The 25666-nt window shown below is 39.5% G+C and overlaps 1 protein-coding gene across 1 annotated transcript in view; it reads right to left on the bottom strand.

The window, feature by feature from the left end:
• Window positions 1-16491: 16491 nt before the first annotated feature.
• Window positions 16492-25666, bottom strand: part of LOC145404086 (uncharacterized) — a 201806-nt gene continuing 192631 nt past the window's right edge. The window contains exons 2-5 of the mRNA XM_080275693.1: window positions 21263-21361; window positions 20508-20600; window positions 17468-17652; window positions 16492-16740 (exon numbers count right to left, since the gene is read on the bottom strand). Coding sequence (XP_080131819.1) covers window positions 16545-16740; window positions 17468-17652; window positions 20508-20600; window positions 21263-21361 — 573 coding nt within the window. The 3' untranslated portion in view covers window positions 16492-16544. The remainder of the gene's footprint in view (window positions 16741-17467; window positions 17653-20507; window positions 20601-21262; window positions 21362-25666) is intronic.

The following is a 25666-nucleotide window of genomic DNA, read 5'->3' as shown; positions in this document are numbered from 1 at the left end:
AAAAGATTTGTGTATTCTTAGCTGGGTGTACTTACCATCCACTCACTGGATGTAGTGCTGCTCTCGGATGCCTGCCCTTTCCCCTCTTCCTTTGTTCTTTCCTTTCTTCGTCTTTTGTCTTTCTTTCCTTCATTACTTCATCTTCCTTCTGTCTTCAGGTGACTCTACACTGAGTGACAAGCTAATTTGTTTCTTGTACACCAGGAAACCATTTCCTACTGGGTGGTAACCATGTAACCAAATTATGTTGCCTGGTGATTTGGTGGGTAATTAAGGCACTCCAGTTGGATTGAGCCAATGCAGGTTTATATCTAAGGGGTGGTTGGGGTTTGTTGCTCATGTTATGCCACTCAGGGATGAGTGAGGTCACTTTTATCTTAAAAGTCAGGTCCAACTTGCCCAGCCCCAGGCTTCTGTGCTCCGCATGGGGCAACACTGAATTAGATGATGACAAAAAATGAACGTAAGGTATATGTATTTAGCTATTGAATATCCAAACTACTTAATTTATTATTTACCATATGTTGCACATATTTTGTGATGTTATATGTAATTTTACAATCAACACCGATCTCAAAACTGTCTCCAGGCCACTTTGTCCATCATTCCTGTTGTACTTCCCATTACATTTGCTCCTGTTTGTTGCTCCCCATAATTTCCTTCAGTCAGATAATATTTTTTCCACCCTGTTAGTTAATTAGGGGTTAACATAGGCTGTACCTAACCCATGCAGTTTAAAATCTCTCTCCAAAACTGAATAAAGTCATTTGATGGTAGCAAACATAAACAAATGATGTCCTCAAGCTGAAGGAGTTAATGTACTCCACTTCTCTTCCGTGCCACATATAGCATTGTTTAAACTCAGCCTTGATCTGAAGGAGTCTTTAGGGCACCACATTCACAGGTATTTTTTGAGTAAATATGTACTACTTTATTTCAAAATAATTTTCTTTTTCTTTGTCATGGCTGTAACAGCATATTATATATATATATATATATATATATATATATATATATATATATATATATATTTTATGTGTCCGACTCCGGGCATAGGCTTCACAGCCTGCTTTCAAGGCCCAGTAGCCCTCCTACGTACCGCATACCTCTACATGTCACCACTTCGGCGCTAACACCCACCGTCCATATTAAATACATGCTAGGGCTGTCTCATACAGGACTGGTGTATTGGTAGTAGCGGGGGTATTTTCACAACATGTCGGCGGGTCTTCTGGTAGATCAGTGAAGTCTGATTTTTATGAAATTCAGTCCCTTAAACTGTTCCCTGCCCCGCGGGATTTGAACCCGGGTCCGTTAGGACTACAGGCTACCTCTCTACTGATTGTATATATATATATATATATAGGCAGTATACATTTATAAGTGGTAGGTGGGGGCGCTCACCATCCACTCACTCAATGTAGTGCTGCTCTCGGGTGTCTGCCCTGTCCTGTCCTCCATCCTTCCTTCCTTCCATCTTCTTCTATCTTTCTTTCCTTCATTCTTTCCTTGTCCTTCTGCCTACGGGTGACTTTACACTTCCGCTTCTGTCTTTCATTCCTTCATTCTTTTCCCTTCCTTCTGCCTGTGGGTGACTCTACACTGAGTGACAAGCCAAATGGTTTCCTGTAGACCAGGAAACCATTTACTACACTGGGTGGTAACCATATAACCAAATTTTGGCGCCTGGTGGTTTAGTGGGTAATTTTTGTGATCCAATCGGATTGAGCTGGTGAAAGTTTATATCCAAGGGGTGGTTGGGGTTTATTGCTCACGTAATGCCACTCATGGATGAGTGAGGTTGGTCGCTCTCATCTTAAATGTCAGGACCAACTGCCTTGCCCCGGGCTCCTACACTCCTCATGGGGCAGCATAGGATTGGATGATGGATGGATGGATGGATATACATATATAGCCTATATATATATATACATATGCATATATAGATAGATAGATAGATAGATAGTAAGCACTCAGTTATCCTGCTGAATTCAGCCAAGCCTTATGCCTAATAATGTGAAATGCCAGATAATGCATAGTACCCCCCATTGGCTCACTATTCAAGCTGGATATTGCGTTACTATTTAGAGACCCTGTAGAAAGAGAATGGACAGCCAGCATATTGGTTCAGCAAATGGATGTTTTGCTGGGTACCAATCAGTGACATAAGGAACAGTGATCACTGCCAGGTAACACCAGGCCACTTAACTGCTTTTCATATTTTATGGCTCATTTTTGAACATCTGTTATGCAGTGTTTGCACAAATGATGCTTTGTTAGTAATTGAAAGTTGTAGAAAAACGAGATTTTCCTCTGTGTATCATCTAGGTTAATTTCGAAGCATGTAAAGATATGAGATGAGTTGCCAGACGATGCTAGATCGATTAACACCAGCAGTATTTACTTATTTTGCAAGTGGTTTTTAAATTTCATGGAGTTTTCGTGGAATTTAAATATTGTTATTCATCTTCGTGTCCATTATGTGGTAAAGTGGTTACCACTGGGCTATTACTGAGGCTTACCTCCTTGTGTGGATGTGGGCCAAATACATGTACAATAAATAAAACTTGCCAAGTAGAGCTGACAACATTCATATACAGATCAGCTTGCTCTCTTCACCTTAATACCCCATAATTTCCTTCTTGTTGGATCACAAGGGAGTTGGAAGAGTCGCATAAAAGCCCATTAGTGGTATTGCACCCAAATGCAGCACAATCAAACCATTAAGAAGGGGAAAAACGCTCTAGTAAAATAACACAGCACCATCCATTTTGTGGCTACCAACAGTTTAGTTTGTCATTATTATTATTTGGCAGTTATCATGGTATTTAGGTGTACCTTGAAGTAAAATCCATATGAAGAGATGAAGATTAAAACAGAAATCTTCAGTAGCACAAATTAACAAAATATCCTACAGTGATAACAACATTTTATTGATTAGCCAATCATATATCACAGCAGGTGACGATATGTATTTTTCGATGAATCTGCAGTCAGCCAGCACCTGGGCGTGAGGCATTTTAACCAAAATGCTGCCATGTCAGGTGACCAATCAGCAAGCTGCTGAAAATAGTGGCTATCCAGTCTCTCTTTCTATACGGCCATTGTTGCTGTCCATCTTGACCCTCTATCCTAAAAACTTTCCCATGAGAAAAGATGAATATTAAGCATGAAATACAATAAAGTAACTATACAATACAGTAATACAGCGCTGGTTGGCTACCGTTTACTAGCTGGCTGAGTTGCCTAAACGCCGGGTATCGCATAGAACCACCAGTTACGCCCTGTTTCAGCACCGGATATTGCCTAATTTCACTGGATAGTTTTTTAATGGAGCCAGCAGCACCAGATATTGCGTTGGGCTGGAAATTGCGTTGGTGGGTAATTGAAAGTTTACTGTATATATACTGTATAGTACAGTATAGATATATTTATATGAAAATTTTCATGCAGAGCTCTTCTTTCTATGCCATCTTTCCTTTAAAAGTTAAATTTTTGTAAATGTCATAGCTACAGTAGGTTGATCTTATGGGTAGTGGTTGGCATAGGGAAAAATAATAGTTTTTGATGCCAGATTCACTGGATGACAGAAAAAAATCTAACTGTAAGCAGTCATCATCATTATCATTGCTACTGTCACTATCACCATCACTTTCATCATCATCATCATTATCACCATTACCATCACCATCACCATTCCTAATTCTCATCTAAGAGATAGCATGGGGGAGGTTATGGAAAAAAGAGAAAGCACAAAAGCAGAACTGGCAAACAGTGTGTCCGATGAAATGTGCCACACAGTCGTTATGTGTTACCCAAGCCTTCAGGATCTCTGATCCACCCCACATCCTGAACTTTGCACACATATTTTTGTTGCATTTTTCTTTTTAGCATAGCTTCAGATACATCTTTATGATTAAAAACATGCGCAAGCCTTGTCATGTGCCTTTCCGTACATGGTTCATCTGTTCATTTTGATGCCCAGACTTTCTCACAAATGCCTAGCTCTTTTATACTCACTTATCATGTTGACATATCTAATTGGCTTCTCATGCCTCATACTACAGTACTGTGGAACCCATTCATGTATACTGTACCTTTGTCACCACCTTGTTTATAACCATTCTTTATGAGCATTGTCAAGGGTGTTTCTCAGGCTGAATATAATTATCTGGAGGTACCAAGAGTAGAATATGAAAGATGTCATTGTACTGGAGAGGTTAATCAGCTTAGATAAAAAACTGTCTACGGAAAGCATATATACTCGTCAATTTTTTATACCCTAAGAATTGAAAGTTCATAATTACCCATACTTTGTATGAGCGTCATGTGCAGGGTAGCTACTTTAACCATGGCCCTGTGGATTAGGGTACACATTATTGACCAAAGGGTCAGGTGTTTGTTTCGATGCTAGGGCCACTGCTTGACATCAAGAAAGGCATCTAGTTACAATGTGCTATACATTTCAGCATAATTCTCAAAATAGGGCAGTACCATAGCCCCTCATTATGGGGAATGCATGTTAGGAAAAAATGCTTGCCCATTTATACAACATTCAGTCCTTAATTGTCCCATTAGAGTTGCAGATCTCATAGGTAGGCTGCTCATTCCAGACAATGCAAGAGTGATCAGTTGCTCTTCCCTGAGTGGTTTTATGTAATAAGTAAACTCCAGTCATAATCTGGGTGAAGCACCTTAACTCATTAGAGCACTAGGCATAAGTCTGATTAAATACAGTGGTCCTGCTTATAACGAAGCTAATATTGACTGACAAGATGCTGCGGTATACTACAGGGTATCCCATTGGTCCAGCATCATAGGGATCAATGCACATTCCTTTTCTTTCCAGATACATGAATATGAGGGTCATTCTGAACAGATTCTATAAAATTTCCTATGATGCTGGTCGTATGGGGCACCCTGTATTCCGTGTTATATGTTCCACATGTTTCCATTAAAAAATGCTAACCTAGACTGGACATTTTCCAGGGTTGCACTTTTCACCCCAAATCCCACCCAAACCCTTCAAAAAACACCCTACTGACATTCACTTTGGTACTCATACGCAGGAAGTTATTAAAAATGCCTGACGTCATCACACACGACATTTGACTTTCGGCGCGCTGTCTGTGCTCTGACACCCATCAACTCACTGCGGTATATCTGTTTGTGACCGCGGTATATATTTTTTGGTCACACTTTAGGTCACCGCATAAGTACAAATCCATGTTATGCGATACTGCTTTATTGACAGGACTACTGTAGTTGCCACACGGCATTGTAAATTGTTTCCTGTGCCACACCAGGAAACCATTTACTACGCTGGGTGGTAACCATGTAGCCAAATTTTGGCACCTGGTGGTTCAGTGGGTAATTATTGCGCTCCAGTCAGATTGAGCCAGTGAAGGTTTATATCCAAGGGATGGTTAGGGTTTATTGCTCATGTAATGCCACTCAAGGATGAGTGAGGCTGGTCACTCTCATCTTAAATGTCAGGACCAACTGCTTAGCCCCGGACTCCTACGCTTCTCATAGGGCATCGTAGGAATGGATGATGGATGGATGGATGGATGGCTACAAGAAACCAATTGGATATCTCTCAGTACAATATTGAGTCATCTGAAGATAGCACAGGAAAAAACATTGCTTTACTGGACTTTGCAGGATGATTTGCATATTAGCCATCTATCCACATAAGCTGAAAGGCACCCTTCTGTATGAAAACTTATGAAATTCTGCAGTGTATCCCTTTCAGCAGTAAGGTGACTTCCTTATTATAATCTCTACCATCACATGGTTTTATTCAGCTCAGAAAAGTCATCTTGTGCTGAAAGGGTTCGAAGTGATTTCTATTATCACATTCTGTATGTTGATGTCTTCCACTGTGGTACACTCAAACCTCGATTTAAGGGTCTAAATGGGGAATCAGCTTGTCCCTTACTTGAAAATGTCCATTGTTTTTCCACATATATAGACAATCTTACTATGAAATGCGGTGATTGTTTCAATTGTTTATATGATTACGAATATTATTTTACAGGTACTGTACTGTACAGTATAAAGAAACATTAATGTTTCAAGCAGTGGACTTTTTGAATGGTCTTGTCCATTTGTAAAGTAGAATATGGAGTCCCTTAAATCTGAAATTCCTTAAATGGGGTCCCTTAAATCAAGGTTTGGTTCATGCTGCTGCCAGACAGAGGATTATATAGCATCCAGGTCATGAAGAACCTCTTGTGGCAGTAGAGATGTTAAACAAGACCAACCTCTTCAATGCAGTTATGTAATTTATAGCTTATTTTTTGCTATCAGCAGACCATTTTTCCAACATAGGAGGAATCTCATCTAGTGAACAGGTTCCTAAGGCTTTTTCTGACCTCTCCAATTTGAAAAGTCTCTGCTAACCATAATTAAATGATCTCTGTATAGCAAGTGTAAATTATGATTTTTGTCACTGCATTGAAGAGATTATTACACAGTAGGATGGTGATGTCATTATCATTTTGTGGCAATAAAAAAAAGTCAAGCATGGTATTTTTGTTACTCATTTATTGATCTCTTTCATTCACTATTTGGTTTTCCATTTTCAGTGAAAATGAACACATAATTGCGCTAGAATTCTATACACAGTTTTGCAAAGACAGTTGTGTGATGTGATTTTGTTGGCATATTTTATTATAATTCTTTAATCCCTCCACCATAATTGGCTTTGGTTTTTTTAACTTTAAATTCTTTGTAACTACAGATTATTTTGCTAAGGGGTTATTTTTCAAAGTAGAGGTGTTAGATGTTTATTCTTCATTAACCCTTTGACTACCAGGGTGCTTTTCTAAGCTGAATAAAGTTATCTGATATAATAGCTGCAAGAATTTGTGACAGACAGCATTCTCAGATTGAAAGGCTTAAGGGGAAGTTAGGTCTAATTGTGATTTTTTATCCACATGAAATGTTTTAATACAGTACAGTACTTATAAAATTACAGTACAGTATATCATGGAGTTCTTAAGCATACATTTGGTAACTGCCTAGTTTTGTACATCTTGCATAGTGAACAGTACTACTGTAAGGTATATTATCCCTTTCACCTCATTACCTGCTTGTCCTGATAATTAATTAGCCTCCGTGTGGTGGCACTGTACATCAGTATCCATCTGTGAGCCAAACCTCTCCATATTTCCCTGCACCTCACCTTGGGGAAGGGCCTTGGTCTGACCCTGGTAAGGTGCTGTCTGTCACAAGGGGGCACTGTCTCTACACAGTGTATGTGATGTACCGTATTGTACCAGTAGGATGGCCTGACGGAAGCAGTTGCATACCAATGGTTGACCGATCTGTTTGTCCAAGGAGACTGGGGTTAAGCATCAATAAGTTAATCTGCTATGATGTAATCAAAGACAACTGCAATCAAGTGGTGTAACAATGTAATATAATCTCAAGTAGCTTTGAATCCCCCAAAGAGCTATGACTGTATCATATATGTCACCAATGATTCACTCAATTTGTCTCCACATACCTCTTTACTGTAATTTAGTACTGTAACACTAAATAATCTTTTTTGTATTATGTATGAAAATCCTGCCAAATGGGGAGCAAAATGGAAGAAAAAGCTATCTCACCCAAATTTAATAAATTATAAAAAAAAGTTAAACTACATGCATTGATTCTTTTTTTTTTTTTTTTTTTTTTTTTTTTTAACCAATTGTAGGTTTGGGCACCCGCCATCTACTCACTTAATGTATTATTGCCCTCAATTGATTCTACACTGAATGATAAACCAAATGGGTTCCTGTAACCCTGGAAACAATATTTATTATGTTGGATGGTAACCATATAGCCAAAGTACACCTGCTGGTCATGTGGGTTAAAGTGCTTCAGCCAGGTGAGGCACACTGGGGTCTGGATCTGAGGGGTGGCTCACACAATGCCACTCAAAGGCAAATGAAACTGGTCACCCTTACCGCAAATAAGGGGCTGAGTAGTTTGGCTCTGGGCCCCTACATTCCTGAGGGTTCATACAAGCAGTGGATAATCAATGATGATGTGAACAGTCGTAAAAATTATTAATGAGATTCGTCTCATATTGCATACTTCAAGCACTCTTTACATGTACTAACTTCACTTTACTTATTCTATCATTACACTTCAGTGATATCAACTTAGAGGGTTGCCAAATCACTTTTTCGGTACAAATAGGTTGGAGGTTCTAGCTCCTTGTTTCAGCCCTGTTTAATCATAAGCTCTCAGGGTGGTTTCTTAATGTTGATTAAAGGTATTTATCATTACCAGGATAAAACAAATAAGTTATCCCCTGAAGTTTAATTGTTATCGCTTTGTTGACAAGCATTTTTTACCTGAGTGGAATTTCTCTCTCTCACTCTCTCTCAAGGTAAATGTAGAGTCCACAGGGCCAACAGGGGGTTACCAAAACATCGAGGCATGTGAACCCTGCCCCTTATTCCTGAGCAGAATTATGTGTCACCCTTTTAGGCCACACCTGGTGCGATATTTATTAACGCATTAGCCAGCATCATATTTTTTTTTAAGGGTTGCTCAGTTTGCAGTATTTTGCAGATATGAGTTTAACACTTTGATTTTGCAGTTTCATGATTTAGGTATTCTTGTTCACAAAACTGAAGCATTTATCATTCTGTTTCTCTGCCTGCCCTCCTTTCTTCCTATTTCTCCCATCTTTCCGGTCACTGCTTATTGTTTTTCTTTCCTTTACAGGTAGCTTTTCATTGAGTGACAAGCCAAATGGTTTCCTGTAAGCCAAGAAACCATTTACAATGCTGGGTGGTAGGCTAACCATATAATCAAACCACACGTGCTTCCTACGTGTCAACAAGTGGGTTGGTGGAGGGTTAGTGCCCCTCCTCGTAAAACAAACAACTCAGAGTCAATTGGCCATCCCTTGCGGGATTATGGCGTCTGGCAATGGATGGATGGGATTTATAGCATCTTGACATTGGAAGAGTAAAGTGATCTTCATGGTCTTGCACTGACGTGACATTTTATTGATTTCTTGGTAATTACCTCGAAGTCTTATTTCAGTTGAACATTGAGAAACGATAAATGATAACTTCCCCCCCCCAAAAAAAAAAAAAAAAAAAATCACCTGGAATACATTTAAACCATAAAAAAATCAACTTTAATATTATGCATAAACAGACAGGGTAAGAGCAAAAACCACGTTTAAGTTTTTTAAAGGAAAAAAAATAATTTTGTATATTAGCTTTAGGTTGGTAGCTGTTGGCGGCCACTATCCTGAAGTGTAGCATGTGATGGAGTGTTGTGCTCTTCCATTTTGGATATTCAAGAAAAAATACGAACTGTCCAGCTATTTAACGTTGCCTGCGAAAAACTTTAAGCAACAAGGAATTCGTGGAAAGACATCACTAAGACTTATGTCGTCTTTAAAAGGCACTCGTGTGCGTTTGTTGCAACATCTTCGTTAACCCCGCCCCTTCACTGTCACCAGCTGTAGCCTAAATCACAGCAGCGTCTTTATGTAAGTGTAAACTTCTGAAATTGTTTGGTAGAAGTCATGGTGAAAATCTAGGAGAGCTCTCACTCGTAATACAAGTACTGTAAGATTTTCACGGGGCGCGACATATTCAAATGCTTTATTTTAGACAAACATTTATAGGTTTGTCGGGATAATTGTCTTTGGGAATGTGGAAATGCTTGTTTTAAAAGTTTTAACTAACCAAAAAACAACAACAACTGATTCTATAAACAAACCAAGCCTAATGGGACCTAACCAAACCATTAAAGTAATAAACATTCGTCGGTCCCGACATTGTCATGCAGAATTTAGGTACCACAAAGAAGCCCTTGTCATAAACTTTTAAATATTTGTGAATAGGAGGCCTTCTAGATTTTGTCTCAAGTTAAATGCTGTGTAGGGAGATCGAATACCAATTTAGACGTCCATTTACTTGTGGAATTTATTAATTTTATTTATTGCTTGCATTGTCTCTCCAGATGAGTTTTGAAGTTTATCCATTTTTCCGTTTTCGGAAAAAAAAAAAAAACACTAAGGTATGTCGCAGAGTTATCTTGCTTCTATTTCTTGTTTTTCATGCGACGGTACTTTTGTACCAGTGGGTTTTGAAGTATTATTGCTTCATCTTTATCCATCATTCCCGACTTTCGGAATATGTATATATATATATATATATATATATCCAGATCGTCTGCTTTTTAGGAAATTCAAATCCTTAAACTGTTCCCTGCCCCAGCCGGGATTCGATCCTGGGTCCATTAGGTCTGCAGGCCTCCTCTCTACCAATCCAGTAGGAGAAATAGCATACAGAATATGGGCTATTGATGCAACCAGCAGTATATAAATAAATTTACTGAGATATTAATTTTGGCTACACTATCAGTTAACATTGTAAACAACAAAATTAGTATATACAAATTACAGTATAGTTTCTTTTTCCCTAGTTACCATTATTATATTACATGATGTCTTCTACTACACAGCATAATCATTAAGTCACCCAAGAAATATTGTACATTATGTACCATTCATGGATATTTAAAGGAGATAATCTACCCACCTAATTGTTCCTTAAATGGTACTCAAGTAATTGAGCGGAGAACTGTTGACTCCTCTTTGGAATGGCATAGGATGTGGTCACCTAACATACACCACTTTTGTTGCCCGTACGAGTATTACACAGGGGGAGGACAGATTGTTACCAGTCAGTTTGTTTGCATGTGACAGAACTGGGTCATCCTCACAGCTTGAGTACTAGATTTTGATCGCATGAAATTCAGTGACCCTTAGCAGTGAGGTGGGAATGAGTGTCTTTAATTACTTGTCAATCAGCCCTCCAACCTGACCATTGAGTTGAAAGGGGTTGGAAATTTTTTTCATATGAAAACAAACCAACTATAAAAATTTTGTATCCTGCTATCATTTATTCCTGTTACTTTTGCATCATCTTCTTCAACTCAGGAGAGGTCATTTACACTGAAAGGATATTATTGTTATTTAAACCATTTGCATATGTCTGCAAAAGGTGGGGAGGTATTATATATATATATATATATATATATATATATATATATATATATATATATATATATGTTTATAAGAGGGTAAATCAGAGAAAAAGAAATGCCCAAGTGCCACCTCCTCTCCATAAAAAAGAAAAAGAAAAAAAAGAATTGCTCATATGCATGCAGTACCACCTTTATCTCCTGTGCCATAGGACGTACAATACTGCATGCAGCTAGTCTTGTCTTATGGGCCCACTGATTGTCTTTGAACTATATTTATTGAAAAAAAAAAAAAAGCCATGTACCCCTTAAATCTTACAATAATATAATTCGTAGTGGGTGGCTTGCATAAACCTCTGATGAGCAGGCAGCTTTGCTACCTGTAGAAATATTCACTTTTATTTTTTTTTCTTCAAGGTAAGCATGATAGGTGAAAGAAGAGGACAGGAAATTTTGACATCTTACAGCCTAATTTCTAACACTGTACAAGTGTCATTGGTTTCCCATCTACAGTATAGGCAAAACAGAATGGTTGATGTTGGACGATGTGATTTGAAATAGGTACTTTATCTAGGAACAGGACGTAAAGCTTGATACCATACACATAGACATGAATATGATGCTTTGCTTCCTGTTAAGAAATCCCTGTACTGGGGATGGCCATGGGATAGCTGATGTTTTCTATTTACTGGAAGCTAAACCAAGTAAGAAAATCAGCGGATTACTTCCCAACGTGGCAAAAATCGTTGCAGGAGGGGGGGGGGGAAGAACACTGTATAACGTGTAATAAGACTTGTAAAGCTGGGAGAGTCTCATCTTAGACTCTGACTTGGTGTACTGTACAGTGATCCCTTGGTTATCACACATAATTGGTACAGCATTTAGTGATTGATAAAACTGCACACTAACAAATGCACACAACCTATGGGATTTATCTTATTTGGTACTGGGTATCCCACTTTTAAATGCAAATTGTCCCATTTACAACAATTTAGACCCGCTAAATACCTACAAACTGCTATGGTGGGTATAAAAAATACACAGGGATTGTTCGGGTAATCAATAATGATAAAAAGACAATAGTATGGAAGACGTGGTGTCTTAAGCTGAACCTTGCCTTTTTATTTGTTTATTTATTTTTTACCTACCTTCCATCCGGCACAACCACTAGTCGGACGGTCCTAAGTAATCACCTAGAAATTATGATACTGTGTAGGCTAATATTAGTTCAAGCACAGATCAAATATAGAAAAACCTACATCAGTGTAGAGGTTCATTTTTTTGATGAACTTTGTCTTTACTGAAATATTTTTTCCATTGAATTACTTTTTTAATATATTGAGTGAAGTGAAATAAAACTGATCCCAGTATTTGTGTAGAAATGTATGAGAGTGAGGTGGTTGGGAGGAGAGGGAGACCACGAACGAGACGAAGAGATAGGAAACGAGAGTTTATAAGGGAGAGGGAGACCGAGACCGAGATGAAGAGATGGAAGAGATAGAAAGCGAGAGTAGGAAGAGCGAGACCGCGAACGAGGTGGAGATAGGAAGCGAGAATCGATAAATTTAGAGATTTATTTTTTAAGGGACAGGTGGTAGACTTAAGAGTGTTGATGAGACAGGTGGTAGGCTTAGACATGAAACAGGTGTTACTTACATTTAATGAGACAAGTGGCAGACTTAAGACATTTGAAGAGACAGGTGGTAGACTTAAGACATATTTAAGACATTTGAAGAGATAGATGGTAGACTTATACAGTATTTGATGAGACACAGATGGTAGACTTACGACATATTTGATGAGACAGGTGGTAGACTTAACGACATATTTGGACTTAGATGAGAGACTTACGACATATTAGGACCTAGGTGAGAGACTTACGACATATTTGGACCTAGGTGAGAGACTTAAGACATATTTGGACCTAGGTGAGAGTCTTACGACATATTTGGACCTAGATGATAGACTTACGACATATTTGGACCTAGATGATAGACTTACGACATATTTAGACCTCGATGAGAGTCTTACGACATATTTGTACCTAGATGATAGACTTACGACATATTTGGACCTAGGTGAGAGATTTACGACATATTTAGACCTCGATGAGAGTCTTACGACATATTTGGACCTAGATGATAGACTTACGATATATTTGGACCTAGATGAAAGACTTACGACATATTTGGACCTAGGTGAAAGACTTACGACATATTTGGACCTAGATGAGAGTCTTACGACATATTTGGACGTAGATGATAGACTTACGTATTTTGACAGGTGGTAGACTTACGACATATTTGATGAGACTGGTGATAGACTTAAGATATTTGATGAGACAGATGGTAAACTTAAGACATATTTGATGAGACAGGTGATTTACTTAGGCTTTTGGTGTGAGACGCAGGTAGACTTAGACATATTCGCGGTTGAAAGGGGCAAATGATGGTGTTTATTAATCTATTTATTTTTATTTTTTACTGGTGCGTAGGGGGAGAGCTTGACGAAGATAGGAGCAGATAAGGTCAGGGATTGCCTTTATCAGGAATCAGCTATTTTTACGAGTCTCCATTAAAGTCAGTTATTGTTTTTTTGTTTTGTTTTTTCGTATTTTACCACTTCAGTATTCACTCTTATTTGTTTATGAAGCGTTTGATAGTAGTATTATTGAAGACAAACGTATACACACTTACATACAACTTAAGCATACAACTTATAAGAATGGGCCGAGATCTTTGGGGGATGGGGAGGGAGGGCAAGGAGGAGGGACAGAGATATCCTCTAAAGATAGGGATAACTCTGGTATATTGTCCCAGGTAAAGCCAGACGATTTTGTTCAGCTGAAAGTGAGTATTAGGGGAAGCTGATTGATGACCAATTTTCAGAGTAAACGAATCTTTTTGCCTTGGTCCAGATTTTCGCCTTTTTGCAGCTTATTTCACTTAGCTCTGTGGCAAGAAAAAGACAATACTACAGCTCCACCTTCTTCCATTAGCACTTCTTCATGATTAATATCAAGTCAAATGTTAATCTGTTGCTACACTCCAACATTCATGATGGTGAGATGGCAGTTTTAGGTCAAGTTAGAGTAAAAGGAGTATAGTTAAGTGTCTTAGTGAAGTACAGGAGTTACCGTGAGCTGTTTTGCACTTGAATATTTACTGTAGTTTGGTAGTAGTAGTAGTAGTAGTAGTAGAAGTTTGAGCGAAGACAAATGTTTATAAAAGTAATCATAAACATCATAAACACAACTTAAGCTTAGGATTACACGTTTTGTGTCGAGTAAAAACATTGTATGGTAGGTTAGGATGGCGTGAAGTTTGATGAGATGTAAATATTCTTACTGCCATAGACGGAGTTGTATGTTATGCGTTATTCGTTGTAACCGTAAATACAAACATCTCTATAATTAATCCATAATTCTGCTGTAGTGTGTGTGTGTGTGTGTGTGTGTGTGTGTGTGTGTGTGTGTGTGTGTTGTGGGGGCTAACACCAATCGAGTACATCCAGCTCAGAAACCCACTGAGCTAAAGACGTTTGAATTAATCTTCACTGACCCTTTCAACCCAAGGACTTCTCTTGTAATATGTCCTGACTAATGGCAGAAGGAACTGGGGTTTTAAAGTTAATTATTCTTTTGTACTGGTGTATTAGGTGCTGGAGAGGAACGCCTTCACGTGGCGGCACCGATATAACCGAGTGGCTATGCTGTCTGGTCATACAAATATCCTTAATTCCCTCCCTATCCCCCAAAAGGAGGATGGTGAGCTGCAGGAGAAGGGTAACTCAAGCCTGCAGTCCATTGGGTTCACATTCACATAATACTGGGGTTGCAACTAATGTTACCATTACTACGACTACTACAGCTAGTACTCGTAGTAGTAATATTGGAGTATCAGAAACAGGCTTTGTTAGAAACAAAACAAGCTGTCAGTTTGTAGCTTTATTTAAAAACAAAATTAGGATATACAAAGTTCTGGTAAATGTTGTTCAGAGTCTCTTACATTTATAGAAAGACCGCCTTACTCATTCATGTCAGTGTGGATTGCATACCCTTTGGTCTTTAAAAAGTAGTGAAACAAGTCGTAGGTTTTATGTCTTTTTAAAAGGTCGTGATAAGTAGATCACAGATATGAACGCAAACTTAGACTAATGACTGACAATGTGTTTACACCCAGAAAAAAAAGAAAAAAGAAAAAAAAAGAGAGAGAATGAAAAAGGAATGCAGTATCACGCTCCTTGAAAGTGATCAAATTCTACCAAAATAGATGGATTTATTATACTGAAGTCTGCATGCTTAAAAGGCGACCAAGTGTCTAAATCGCCACAATAATTATCACGTTTTATTAATGTACTGCAGGGAGTGACGTTATTTTTAGCTAGAGATGCAGCTGAGAAATGAAAGAAATTATGTCACCACTACATTAGCCTATCAGCACTGCTGTATTCACATGAGGCAAAGTGTCTGTTACCCGCTAATTCTACGTCTGGGTAGAGAGCAAGTCGTAGCCACGTATACTCACACAAAAAGAACACCCTTTCAGTGGGGAGTCAGCCATACTGTTAGACTTTTCGAAGGACAGTTCACACTGATGCTGTTAACTGTACATTCCAGAGATTTTTCTAACACCAGCAACACGTTTTCGTTCCATGGGTAATCCTGGCTACAACTTTAATTCTGCCAGGGATGGGTAAAGTGTGAGCCGGAACTCTAGCCCATGAGTGTAGGATGCCTCATCCTGAATGGCATCATTGTAGGCAATTAAAAAAAATTTATAAAGAAAATAATCTATGGAGAAAATTTGCACTTGCAGTACAGGTTGGCCCATTTATAACAATAGTTCGTTCATGTTTTGTGTGGATGTACTTCAGAGCAGACGTTTAACCCTTTGGTACAGTACTATAAGTATGCAGATGATGTCTTGTTTCATTCTTGCTAGCGTCAGGGTATGATATTCAGCTAAGGAGTGGCTCCCCGTTCCGCAAGAAATAAAAACTGTACCTAGTAACCCTTTTTGCATGTGAAAAATCTTAAGTGTTTTTAGCTTAGCATTGGCTTACCGTCTTGTGAAAGTTATAATTACCAGCTCTAGGTCACAGTGCGGGTCATATACGACATGGCTCGATTAAAGAAGGTCTAAGTTAAGTAACGTCAGGAGTAAAGGGACACAGATGATAAGCCTTTGCAAACAGTAAGGATCACTTGTAACAGAGAACATTTGTAGACAAGGCCATCACATGGAAATTATGGCAAAATGTTACTTACCATTTCCTCAGGCAGTTGACGCACTTAGACCTTTATTCTTGTTTCCGCCAAACGATTCTATTCTGATAACAAAATCTAACCCATGTTGTTTCTGGCTGCAGTCTACTGATTTGAATTAACAGAAGTAAACCCTTGCCGAGAAAAGGGTGATATGTGCAGGTCCCATCACATGAAGTAGTAATATACTGTACATATGTAAGCATAACAAACGCCGCGAAAAGATGAAATTACAGGAAAAGTGGAATAACACAGGTGATGTCGTAGCTCAGATGGTGTAGGTGAGGACCAGATAGGCGATGAGGAAGGCGAAGGGCGTTATAGCAGCGATCACCAAGAGGGCCACCTTGACCTTTGGCCAGTATGAGGCTACAGGGCGAGAAAGGGGGCGTGTCCAGGGGGTGTTCTGGCACTGGCACCTTCCTCCACTCTCCTCACCCCCGCACTCGCACAGACCGCCGTACCTGAGGGAAAGTACTTGTTTTAGAAATGGAGAAACTTAGGAGTATATTTAAGTGTGCTAGAAAGGATTGTTATAAAATACTGCTGAATGTGGAATTTGACTTACGGTGGTGTGGACAAGTATTGGGACTGTGTACGTGACTGTATGAAGCGGTGCACAAACATGACGTAGAATGAAGAACCCCTGAGAGCAGATCAGGGAAAATGATGGATGAGGTTTTATGCAGGAACCTCAGGATTAGAGAGCTTTACCGGGACGTTGCACGAGACAAGCAAATACAGAAGGCTGACTCATGTAAGCAGAGAACACATGTATGTTATGTATGTATGTATGACTTTACCACTAATAAGTTGTGCAAAACTTAATCACATACCGGTAATGTATTATGTAAAATACTTCTTATTCATGGGATTACTTTATGCTGAATATTTGGAAAGTTTCAACAGGGCACAATTCAACTGGCATTATAATATACTGCGTTCCGTTTACATTAACTTGACTTATAACTGTCATCTCTCCATCTTGAATGATGTGTTGTGACGTGAGATTAACACTTGAATATTGTGTTAACCACGAAGAAAATCTATGGAAAAGATGAAGAGGCGCAGTGTAGTCTTATAATACCGTTGATCTGCGGGAGATTGGCTGCGAAAAGGAGAAAAATCTCAGCCAAGTTAAAATGAACGAAATGTAGGGAAATGGTGCTCTAAAGTGCCATGATCACTGACCTGCGAGGCTTCCATAGCCTGAGTGGCGTGTGCAGTATAGGCTTGGTTTGTGGGCGTGTGGTGTGTGTGGGCGGCGGGGTGTGGGTAGGGGCGGGGACGGGAGCTGAGCGAAGGAGGGTGGTAGGAGACAGGACCACCCCACCATTCCTGCCGTACAGGTGTTGACAGGACTGGCACACCTCATGCTGAAAACACACAAACTACTTAGTACAAATTAGCATCAGACATCAAACAACGTATTGTGTAATCATCATCAATACTGACATCATCATCATCATCGTCATCACCATCATGACTTTTTGCCACTTATGGATAGGGTGAGGCACAAAAACAAAACAATACCAACCCAATCATCACCGTGGGAGGATTCGCTGCCATTTTCGTTTTCTTCCTGACGGTGCCTGGTGTGGCCCTCCATGCTCCCTTTTGTGGCGGTGGACTCCTCTACACCACTGACGCTGGTCATGTCGTGTGTAGCACCTATTGTAGTCTTTGGATCTTAATTGGGCCCAGATTTCTGTCCTCTTGCAACTTATTTCATGTACCTCAGTAATAGATTAAGTCAATGCTATGGCTCTACATCCCCGCCATAGCACTTCTTCGTGACAGACTACGTATTCTGGTGTTAAGTCTCTTGCTTCGAATCAGTGTTCAAGATGGAGAGGTGGCAGTTTTAGGACAAATTAGAGTAATGGAGTAATAGCCTAAAGTATGTGGCTCACCGATCACCAAATAAGCTACCTGGTGTTTATCACTCTTGGCTCCCGGATGAATGTCTTTTCTGAAAGTATGCGTGGTACAACCAGACGGTTTTTTTTTTAACTTTGGGGAGATCTTATGTAATTAGGTCGGTAATATCTCTCAGTGAATCTTCTTAGGGAGTTGTTTTCGTAATATCTCTCAGTGAATATTCTTAAGAAGGTTGTTTTTCAATGTCTTTATAACGTAGCAGCCGGCTTGCATAGACGCAAATATATATCACTTCGGTTTATATGCACTACCCACTAACTATAAAAATACATCAGGAATATATAAATCTATAACTCTCTCGTTTATGGATAAAGTATGACTATCACTATACAGGCGTTCAACACCTACAAACACTCCATAGAAAAATAAAGTACGGTTCTGTGCTTAACATAATCCTTCTTATCACGTATCACAACCGTTCTTAGTTGTTAGTCAAGCAGGTAAACGAGAAGTCGTCGTTGAACTAAAAATATATCAATTCCACACTGCTCATTAACCCTGTGTATATCCACAAAGCCGTTTTCTTTATTACGAAACATGCACTGCTGTCTGAGTTTCCCTTTAAAACGGATTTAAAAGCACTGTATCTTGTAGCTCTTCCACTTTCAAAGCCCCACGGTGTACTTGCAGTTAAAAATATGTTTAAAAGGCACTCCTGTCTTAAAACTTATCACTCAAATTCTCGTCCTGTGTTTTGTGACTTTCTCTACAAGACCTTTTTTTAAAGTACAGTACTCCCGCCAAGAATTTCTTCCACTTTCAGACTCCTAGATCTGTTTAGAAATGGCAACATGCACATAGTTGTTGTACGAAATCGTTTAGCAAGTACGGCCTACTCCTAACCTGCAACTCTTTTACTTTCAAACTTCCCCGTGTATGGGTATTTTCGAGCTGAAAGCCCTTCAAAAGATACTTCAATCATGAAACTCTTCCACCTTCAAACTTCCACTGTATATTTGGTAACTGAAAGTCGTTTAAAAAGCACTTCTGTTTAGCAGTACTTCCGGTGTACAGGTATTTGAAGGCTGAAAGCCGTTTTAGATTTTCTTTCAGTTGCAAACTCCCTCAGTGTCTTTGCAAGATGAAAGCTGTTTAGAAAGCACTCGTACCTCTCGCTTTCATACTGTCGCATTTACAGGTATCTGAGAGCTGGAAGCAGTTTTGACATTCCTTGTAGCTCCTTCACTTTCAAACTTCCGAGATGGATTATCGAGCTGAAAGCCGTTTAGAAGTCACTCCTCTCTCAAAGCTGTTCCACATCTTCAGTATCGGCGGTCATATCCATCTCGGCACCAATTCACTCCTGCCGTTAGACGTACCCAAGGCCGACCAGCGTGAAGAAAATGGCAGTCCAAGCGACCAGGGCCACGGCCATCCCCAGCAGCATCCATCCCTTAGGCTTCACCCATGCCCGCGCCTCGATCTGTCGGATGTGGTTTGGTTTTAGGTGGTAGGTGGAATGATACTGCGTAGATCTGTACATCAGCATTGTCTTCAGCACCCTAGCACTTGCCTATCCTCCTCCTCCTTGTCATCAATTGATGATGATGATGATGATAATAATAATAATAACAATATTAACAACAGCAACAAGAATAATTATAATAATAATAATAATAATATTAATAATAAATAATACCGGTAATAATAATAATAATAATGATAATAATAATAATAATAATAATAATAATAATAACGGTAATAATGATCTACTACTACTACTGCTGATATTAATTATAATAAAAATAATGACAGCCGTTCTCACTGCTCTCACTGTTGAATTTTGAATAAAATCATTAATGAAGGCTGTACCAGCCTCCAATTTGAAGCCTTTCTCAAAAAAAAAAAAAAAAAAAAAAATCGTAAGAGGAAAAAACAATAAAATTACGTCAGAATAGTGTCAAAACCAGTGAAAAGGTTAATGAAGGGTGTATCGAACCCTACCAGTTCTAGAAGTCTCTCCCAGGTTGTAGATAGTCGTCCGGAGTTTACGTGTTTAAGTTACGGAAATATGTTGTAATGCTGTTGAAAGTAAGAAGACTGAACTTCTACACACCTGTCTTTGCCCTGTATCTTACCCTTCCAGTGTGAAAAGTCACTCCTAAGCTGAAGAACGTTGTCTGGCGAATACCTGATTAAGTTACAAGGTTACGATGTGAAGTTGCTGAAAGTGTGAAGACCAGGAAAGTTTACTGACCTTTCTGTTGGGTGGGGCAGGGGTGGAGCACTGAAGTTGCAGAGTTACTTTGCGAAGCTGTTAAAAGTGCGAAGGTCAAGAGAGTTTACGTACCTTTCTGTTTGGCTGTGCAGGGTTGGAACACCGGCACTGCGTCTGGCTCTCCACACACGCACAGTCTGCCTCGTGCTCAATTTCCGGCCCCTCCTGTGGACAAATAATACAGATCATCATTAATAAATTAAGAGCGCATGTAACTGGTATGTGTCACTAACTCATTTTATGAACAGTGGCGGCCTTGCAATACTGACCGCATCATTTGATAGTGCTTGTCTGGGTTCCAGGGAGCACTTTGACCATTTAGTATAAAATTCCTCACACTTTGGCTTGCAAGATATCAACAGAGGAGTTTAATGCACTGCACAATGCTAAGATTAGTTGAGCTATTTCCTGTGCTCGCGAGAGTTTTCATACACAGTCAACTGGAAAGAGTGACAGCATGAAGATCCGGAGTAAAGGTTATTGGTCAGACACCTTTACCCTTTCATCATACTGAGCACTTATTTTATTTTGGCTGACGCCAAACGGCACTTAACGTCAGGCCTCACCGTTGGTCCATTTATGACACTTTACGAGCATTAACTTTAACGTAATACTATGAGATTCAGTTGAGAGCAGAATCTCTCAGTAGAAAGGTTGTGTACTGCAACGTTGTTTTAATTCATGTGCAATTCTTATATATATATATATATATATATATATATATATATATATATATATATATATATATACTATAGATAGATAGATAGATACATGGTATAGATAGATAGATGGAGAGATAGATACTGTAGATAGATGGTAAACGTTACCGGTCCGTGTGAGTCTGGTGCCGTCGCGTGGATTTCAGTGTGACTGCAGAGGTTGGAATGGTTCACTTCCCTCTCTTTCTCAAACCCACTGTTGTCCATCTGTACAAAAGGAAATATATCAGTATTAAGATCATACTTGAAATATATTCAACTAACTAGACATATGGATCCACATTCTCTAATTTCATGAAAAGGTTTTATTTATTTAAAGCCTCTTCTGAATCCTAGAATTTCGTTAACGCATTGATTTGCCATTAACCACAACCCGATAAATACCTGATATGACACTGAACAATGTTTGTGGCCTGAGTATGAATACCATGTACTGATTAAAGTTGCTAGCCATTGTTACGTTACCGGTGCTGTGTTACTCCCACGAATAATGCTGCTGCAAACCTCACGAGGGATCTCAACTATTATCGTCCAGTAGTATTATCCATCATCGTGCGGTGGCAGGAGTAAAAAAAGAGACGTCATGGTACTATATGGGTTAACTCTGTGAGGCTCCCATGACTCACACAGTTTAATAAGATGGTCTGGCGTTTGTTGGAATAGAGAACTAAATTTGTGTCGGTCATGAGAAGGTTAATGGCGTCAACAAAGATAAACTAGAAAGCCCACGGAATAGGCAGCCAACCGTCGGCTTTAGGTTCGTTTCTTCTTCTCACGTGACCTTGGTTTTGGTCTAGAATCTTGATATTCGAACATGACCTAGAAGTGCACGTGGCTAATGGCTGCCAACCTAACAAAGAAAATAAATTAATCTTTTTATGTCAAACCTATCGAAATACAAAGCTTACACACACACACACACACACACACACACACACACACACACACACAACCTTCAGGTAAACAGACGTGAACAAAAAATATCTTACTCGCTACACGGGCGGTGAATGTGAAGGACGTGAGGATACTGAAGTGAGGGAACTGGCTTAAAGCAGAATACTGACTGTGTGTGTGTGTGTGTGTGTGTGTGTGTGTGTGTGTGTGTGTGTGACGATGAGAACACAGGATATCCTCAGTGATTTTTGGATATTCCAGGCTCTAAATATGTCCACGGGAAATACAGAATGCAGCCGTGACTGACTATAGCTAATGTCTCTTTATGACGTGAATGAAACTGACTGGATGTAAGAATAATAATAATAAAAAAAAAAAGGCGTTTGATGCAGAAGGGATGGGTTAATTGAGACTTAACTAGTTCACAGTAACACATCTCTTAACTTCCAAGAATCGACTGGGGGAGAGAGAGAGAGAGAGAAAGGGGGGGGGAGGTTATCGCTCCAATGGTGTTCTTATGCATTTTTATTTTTTATTTACCCAGAGTGACCAGTTCTTGACTTTACAGCAAATCACCCTTTGTATCATGTCTCAAGGGCAGTTTGGATATCGCTGCGACTTTCTTTCCCCCCTGAACTCCCGTCATTCCCAAGCCATCAGTCTAAGGTTGTGTGCTGTATGCAGGTTGGAATATCGAAAGGAAGGCTGAAGATTACTTTCTGGTCTTCGAATTCCATCGGGGACGTAGGCTTTCCTTTAAATTCTCTCTCTCTCTCTCTCTCTCTCTCTCTCTCTCTCTCTCTCTCTAACTCTGTGTGGAGAACTGGACTAGTGGATGGAACGAGTGACCTGAATATTTTAAAGAGGTCAGTGATTGCAATACGACCACTCACTGTCTGCTGGTAATAAGGTTATAATTTTGATAATGATTGTGATGATGACTTATCATAAGGATAATGACTAATGATAATGCTGTTGTTGTTGATGACGATAGATAATAGATGATGGTGATAGATAATTGATGATGTTGATAAGGATGATAATGATGATCGTGCTGATGGATGATGAGTACCCTAATGATTAAAATTATACTGATGAATATATTCTGTGAACAATGTAAATTTCACTAGGATATCAGAGGTAGCGGCAGTGTGACAGCGTATAAATAAAGTGGTGCGGTGTTGGAGTGAATTAATAAGGGTGTTAGTGGCGTGGGAGTGGCCCAGGTTGCTTATATGACAGGAAGAGGTACATTATTCTCTCTCTCTCTCTCTCTCTCTCTCTCTCTCTCACACACACACACACACACACACACACACACACACACACACACACACACACACCGCTCGCTGGTGCAGTGGTAACGTTCTCGCTTGCCAACTGGTGGACGGGAGTTCGCGCCTCGCTCAGGTTGCGAAAAGTTTCACTGACGAAGTGGGTGGTTACTGTCCCCCTTGAGCAAGGGGACGCGTGTGCGTGTGTGAAGGTCACAGCCTTGCCCTTAGATCGGACTATATGAGCTCTCAGCTCCCTTCCGGGAGGGCAAAAAGCTGACGATCAACGACCATCAAGTGATCCTGACCGACCCGGTGAATTACACACACACACGTAGGCACAGCAACAAGGGTGTGACGCAACCTTCTTCACGACGTTACATAACCACTACGGTGCGAAGATGCCATTGTGTTATATTAAGGTTTCTTCCACATGATTTTATTTTGCATAGGACATAACTGACGTGGTGAAGGGGCACATACCTCCTTCTGTATACTTTATGGTATATCTTTATTTACATACACCCTTCTGCATAACTTATGATGTAGTTATATTTACATTTGAATGCTTTATCGATGGTGAAAATCCAAATATAATGGCACGATATTTTTAGTGTCATCAGTCAATCGTGCAAGGTCATAATAAAGCCTTCAGTTCGATGTCGCCCTGTGTATTATTCTGGCTCAACGCTACACTTCATTCATTTTAGGGTTGACGGAGTAAGATGTGATACAGAAAACAACTCACAAATGCAGAGTAGGTACTATAGATGGCATACCTGAATACGAACGAATACTGCATGAAACAACACCCCAACATTATCACAAAAGATACAGTAATTATCGTAACAAACTAGGACACATCAGTAATAATAAGGGAAATAAAAGATATACAAGTAGCTTATACACTCTTACACAGACCAGGGAATTAATAGAACGATAAATAAAGAAGACAAGCACATGTGAGTGGTCTATGATTAGTGTTAGTGTACAAGTGTTTCTGCATCGTTAAGAAACACTTGTATCTCGCTCTGACGTATGGAATCCGACAGCTTCCTCTTGAACTGCATTAGCATCACTCCTGTTCCTTTCGTAATCTCTCTCTTCTTTTAAATGCTGATTTTCACATGCTTGAACTCTGCAGGAAATATTGTACCGGCACTGTTTTCCATCTCAGTTCAGTCACATACTCTATATTGCATTTCTTGCCACCGCCAAGCATTTTTTTTTATTTTTTCGACGAAGGTGGTACTCCTCGTTGTGAACGAGTTGAAAAAATTAACCACTTCAACATATTGGCGTCTTTTTTTTTTTTTTTTTTTTTTTTACTACCTCCAGATGATGTTATGTATGCACTTAGCAGCCCTGATATGATCGGTATTACTGATAAAATGGAGTTGCTCATTGTGACTGGGCAGTATGCATACCACCGTCGCTGCTCAGTACCGCTGCACAGAAATTTATTGTTACAACAGACACACACACACACACACACACACACACACACACACACACACACACACACACACACACACATCATTTACAGCCTTACCACTACCATAGGCTACTGTGTTCAGAAAGAAAAAAGATGTCGGTGGCTTAAGCGGCGGTATATACGAAGGCACCATAATGGGTACGAAGAGTTGTCCAAGGTTAAAGTCAGTGAGTCACACGATGACGGAAGTTTTATGCCCTTGACTGTTGCATTTTATGATAGACTCAAGAAGGCATTTTTTGAAAATATGTTTGTACACCAACACTTTATAAACTTTGTTCTGTCGGCTGTCGCTGTATTCCTCCACCTTCACCTTCCACAGTGCACGTAAATCCCTATATAGTCTAATTAATTCTATCAGGGCTCTTCATTCATCGTTCTTCGTGGCAGGGCAAGAGAGGTATCACAGAACATCCTAATATATTAAAATCATGGTGGTTATTCGGTTTCACTGGTGAATAGGCGTAAAACTTTTTGAGTAACAAAAACTTTGTAGCAGACATGAAGGGAGAGACGGTAGAGCGACGAGGGCTGCATATACACTGCTGGGTTATTGCACAGTCATACACCCGACAGCGCAACAGTATATGTATTCCGCAGAAAAATATAACCGACTTGGATTCCTTCAATATATTGTTATTCTTTAACACTGACCCTCAGTGATCAATACTGTTGCGTAAGGTAGTAGTATTGGTCGACTAGGGCAGAATTTTATGGGAATTAGATTAATCAGGGAAAGAATACTCAACAATATTTCCAATAATTTGTATGGTAACTACTCTGAAAACTCGTTTATTGCGAAAAAATATGGTTGAGGTCCTTAAAAAATCCTTCTCATGCCTCCTTGAC

The sequence above is a fragment of the Coenobita brevimanus genome, chromosome 62 (assembly GCF_032717465.1).
Source record: "Coenobita brevimanus isolate Jiangsu-jjx chromosome 62, ASM3271746v2, whole genome shotgun sequence".
Classification (NCBI taxonomy): Eukaryota; Metazoa; Arthropoda; class Malacostraca; order Decapoda; family Coenobitidae; genus Coenobita; species Coenobita brevimanus.
Note: the sequence above shows the minus strand (reverse complement) of the source record. Positions and strands in the feature narration are given on the sequence as shown.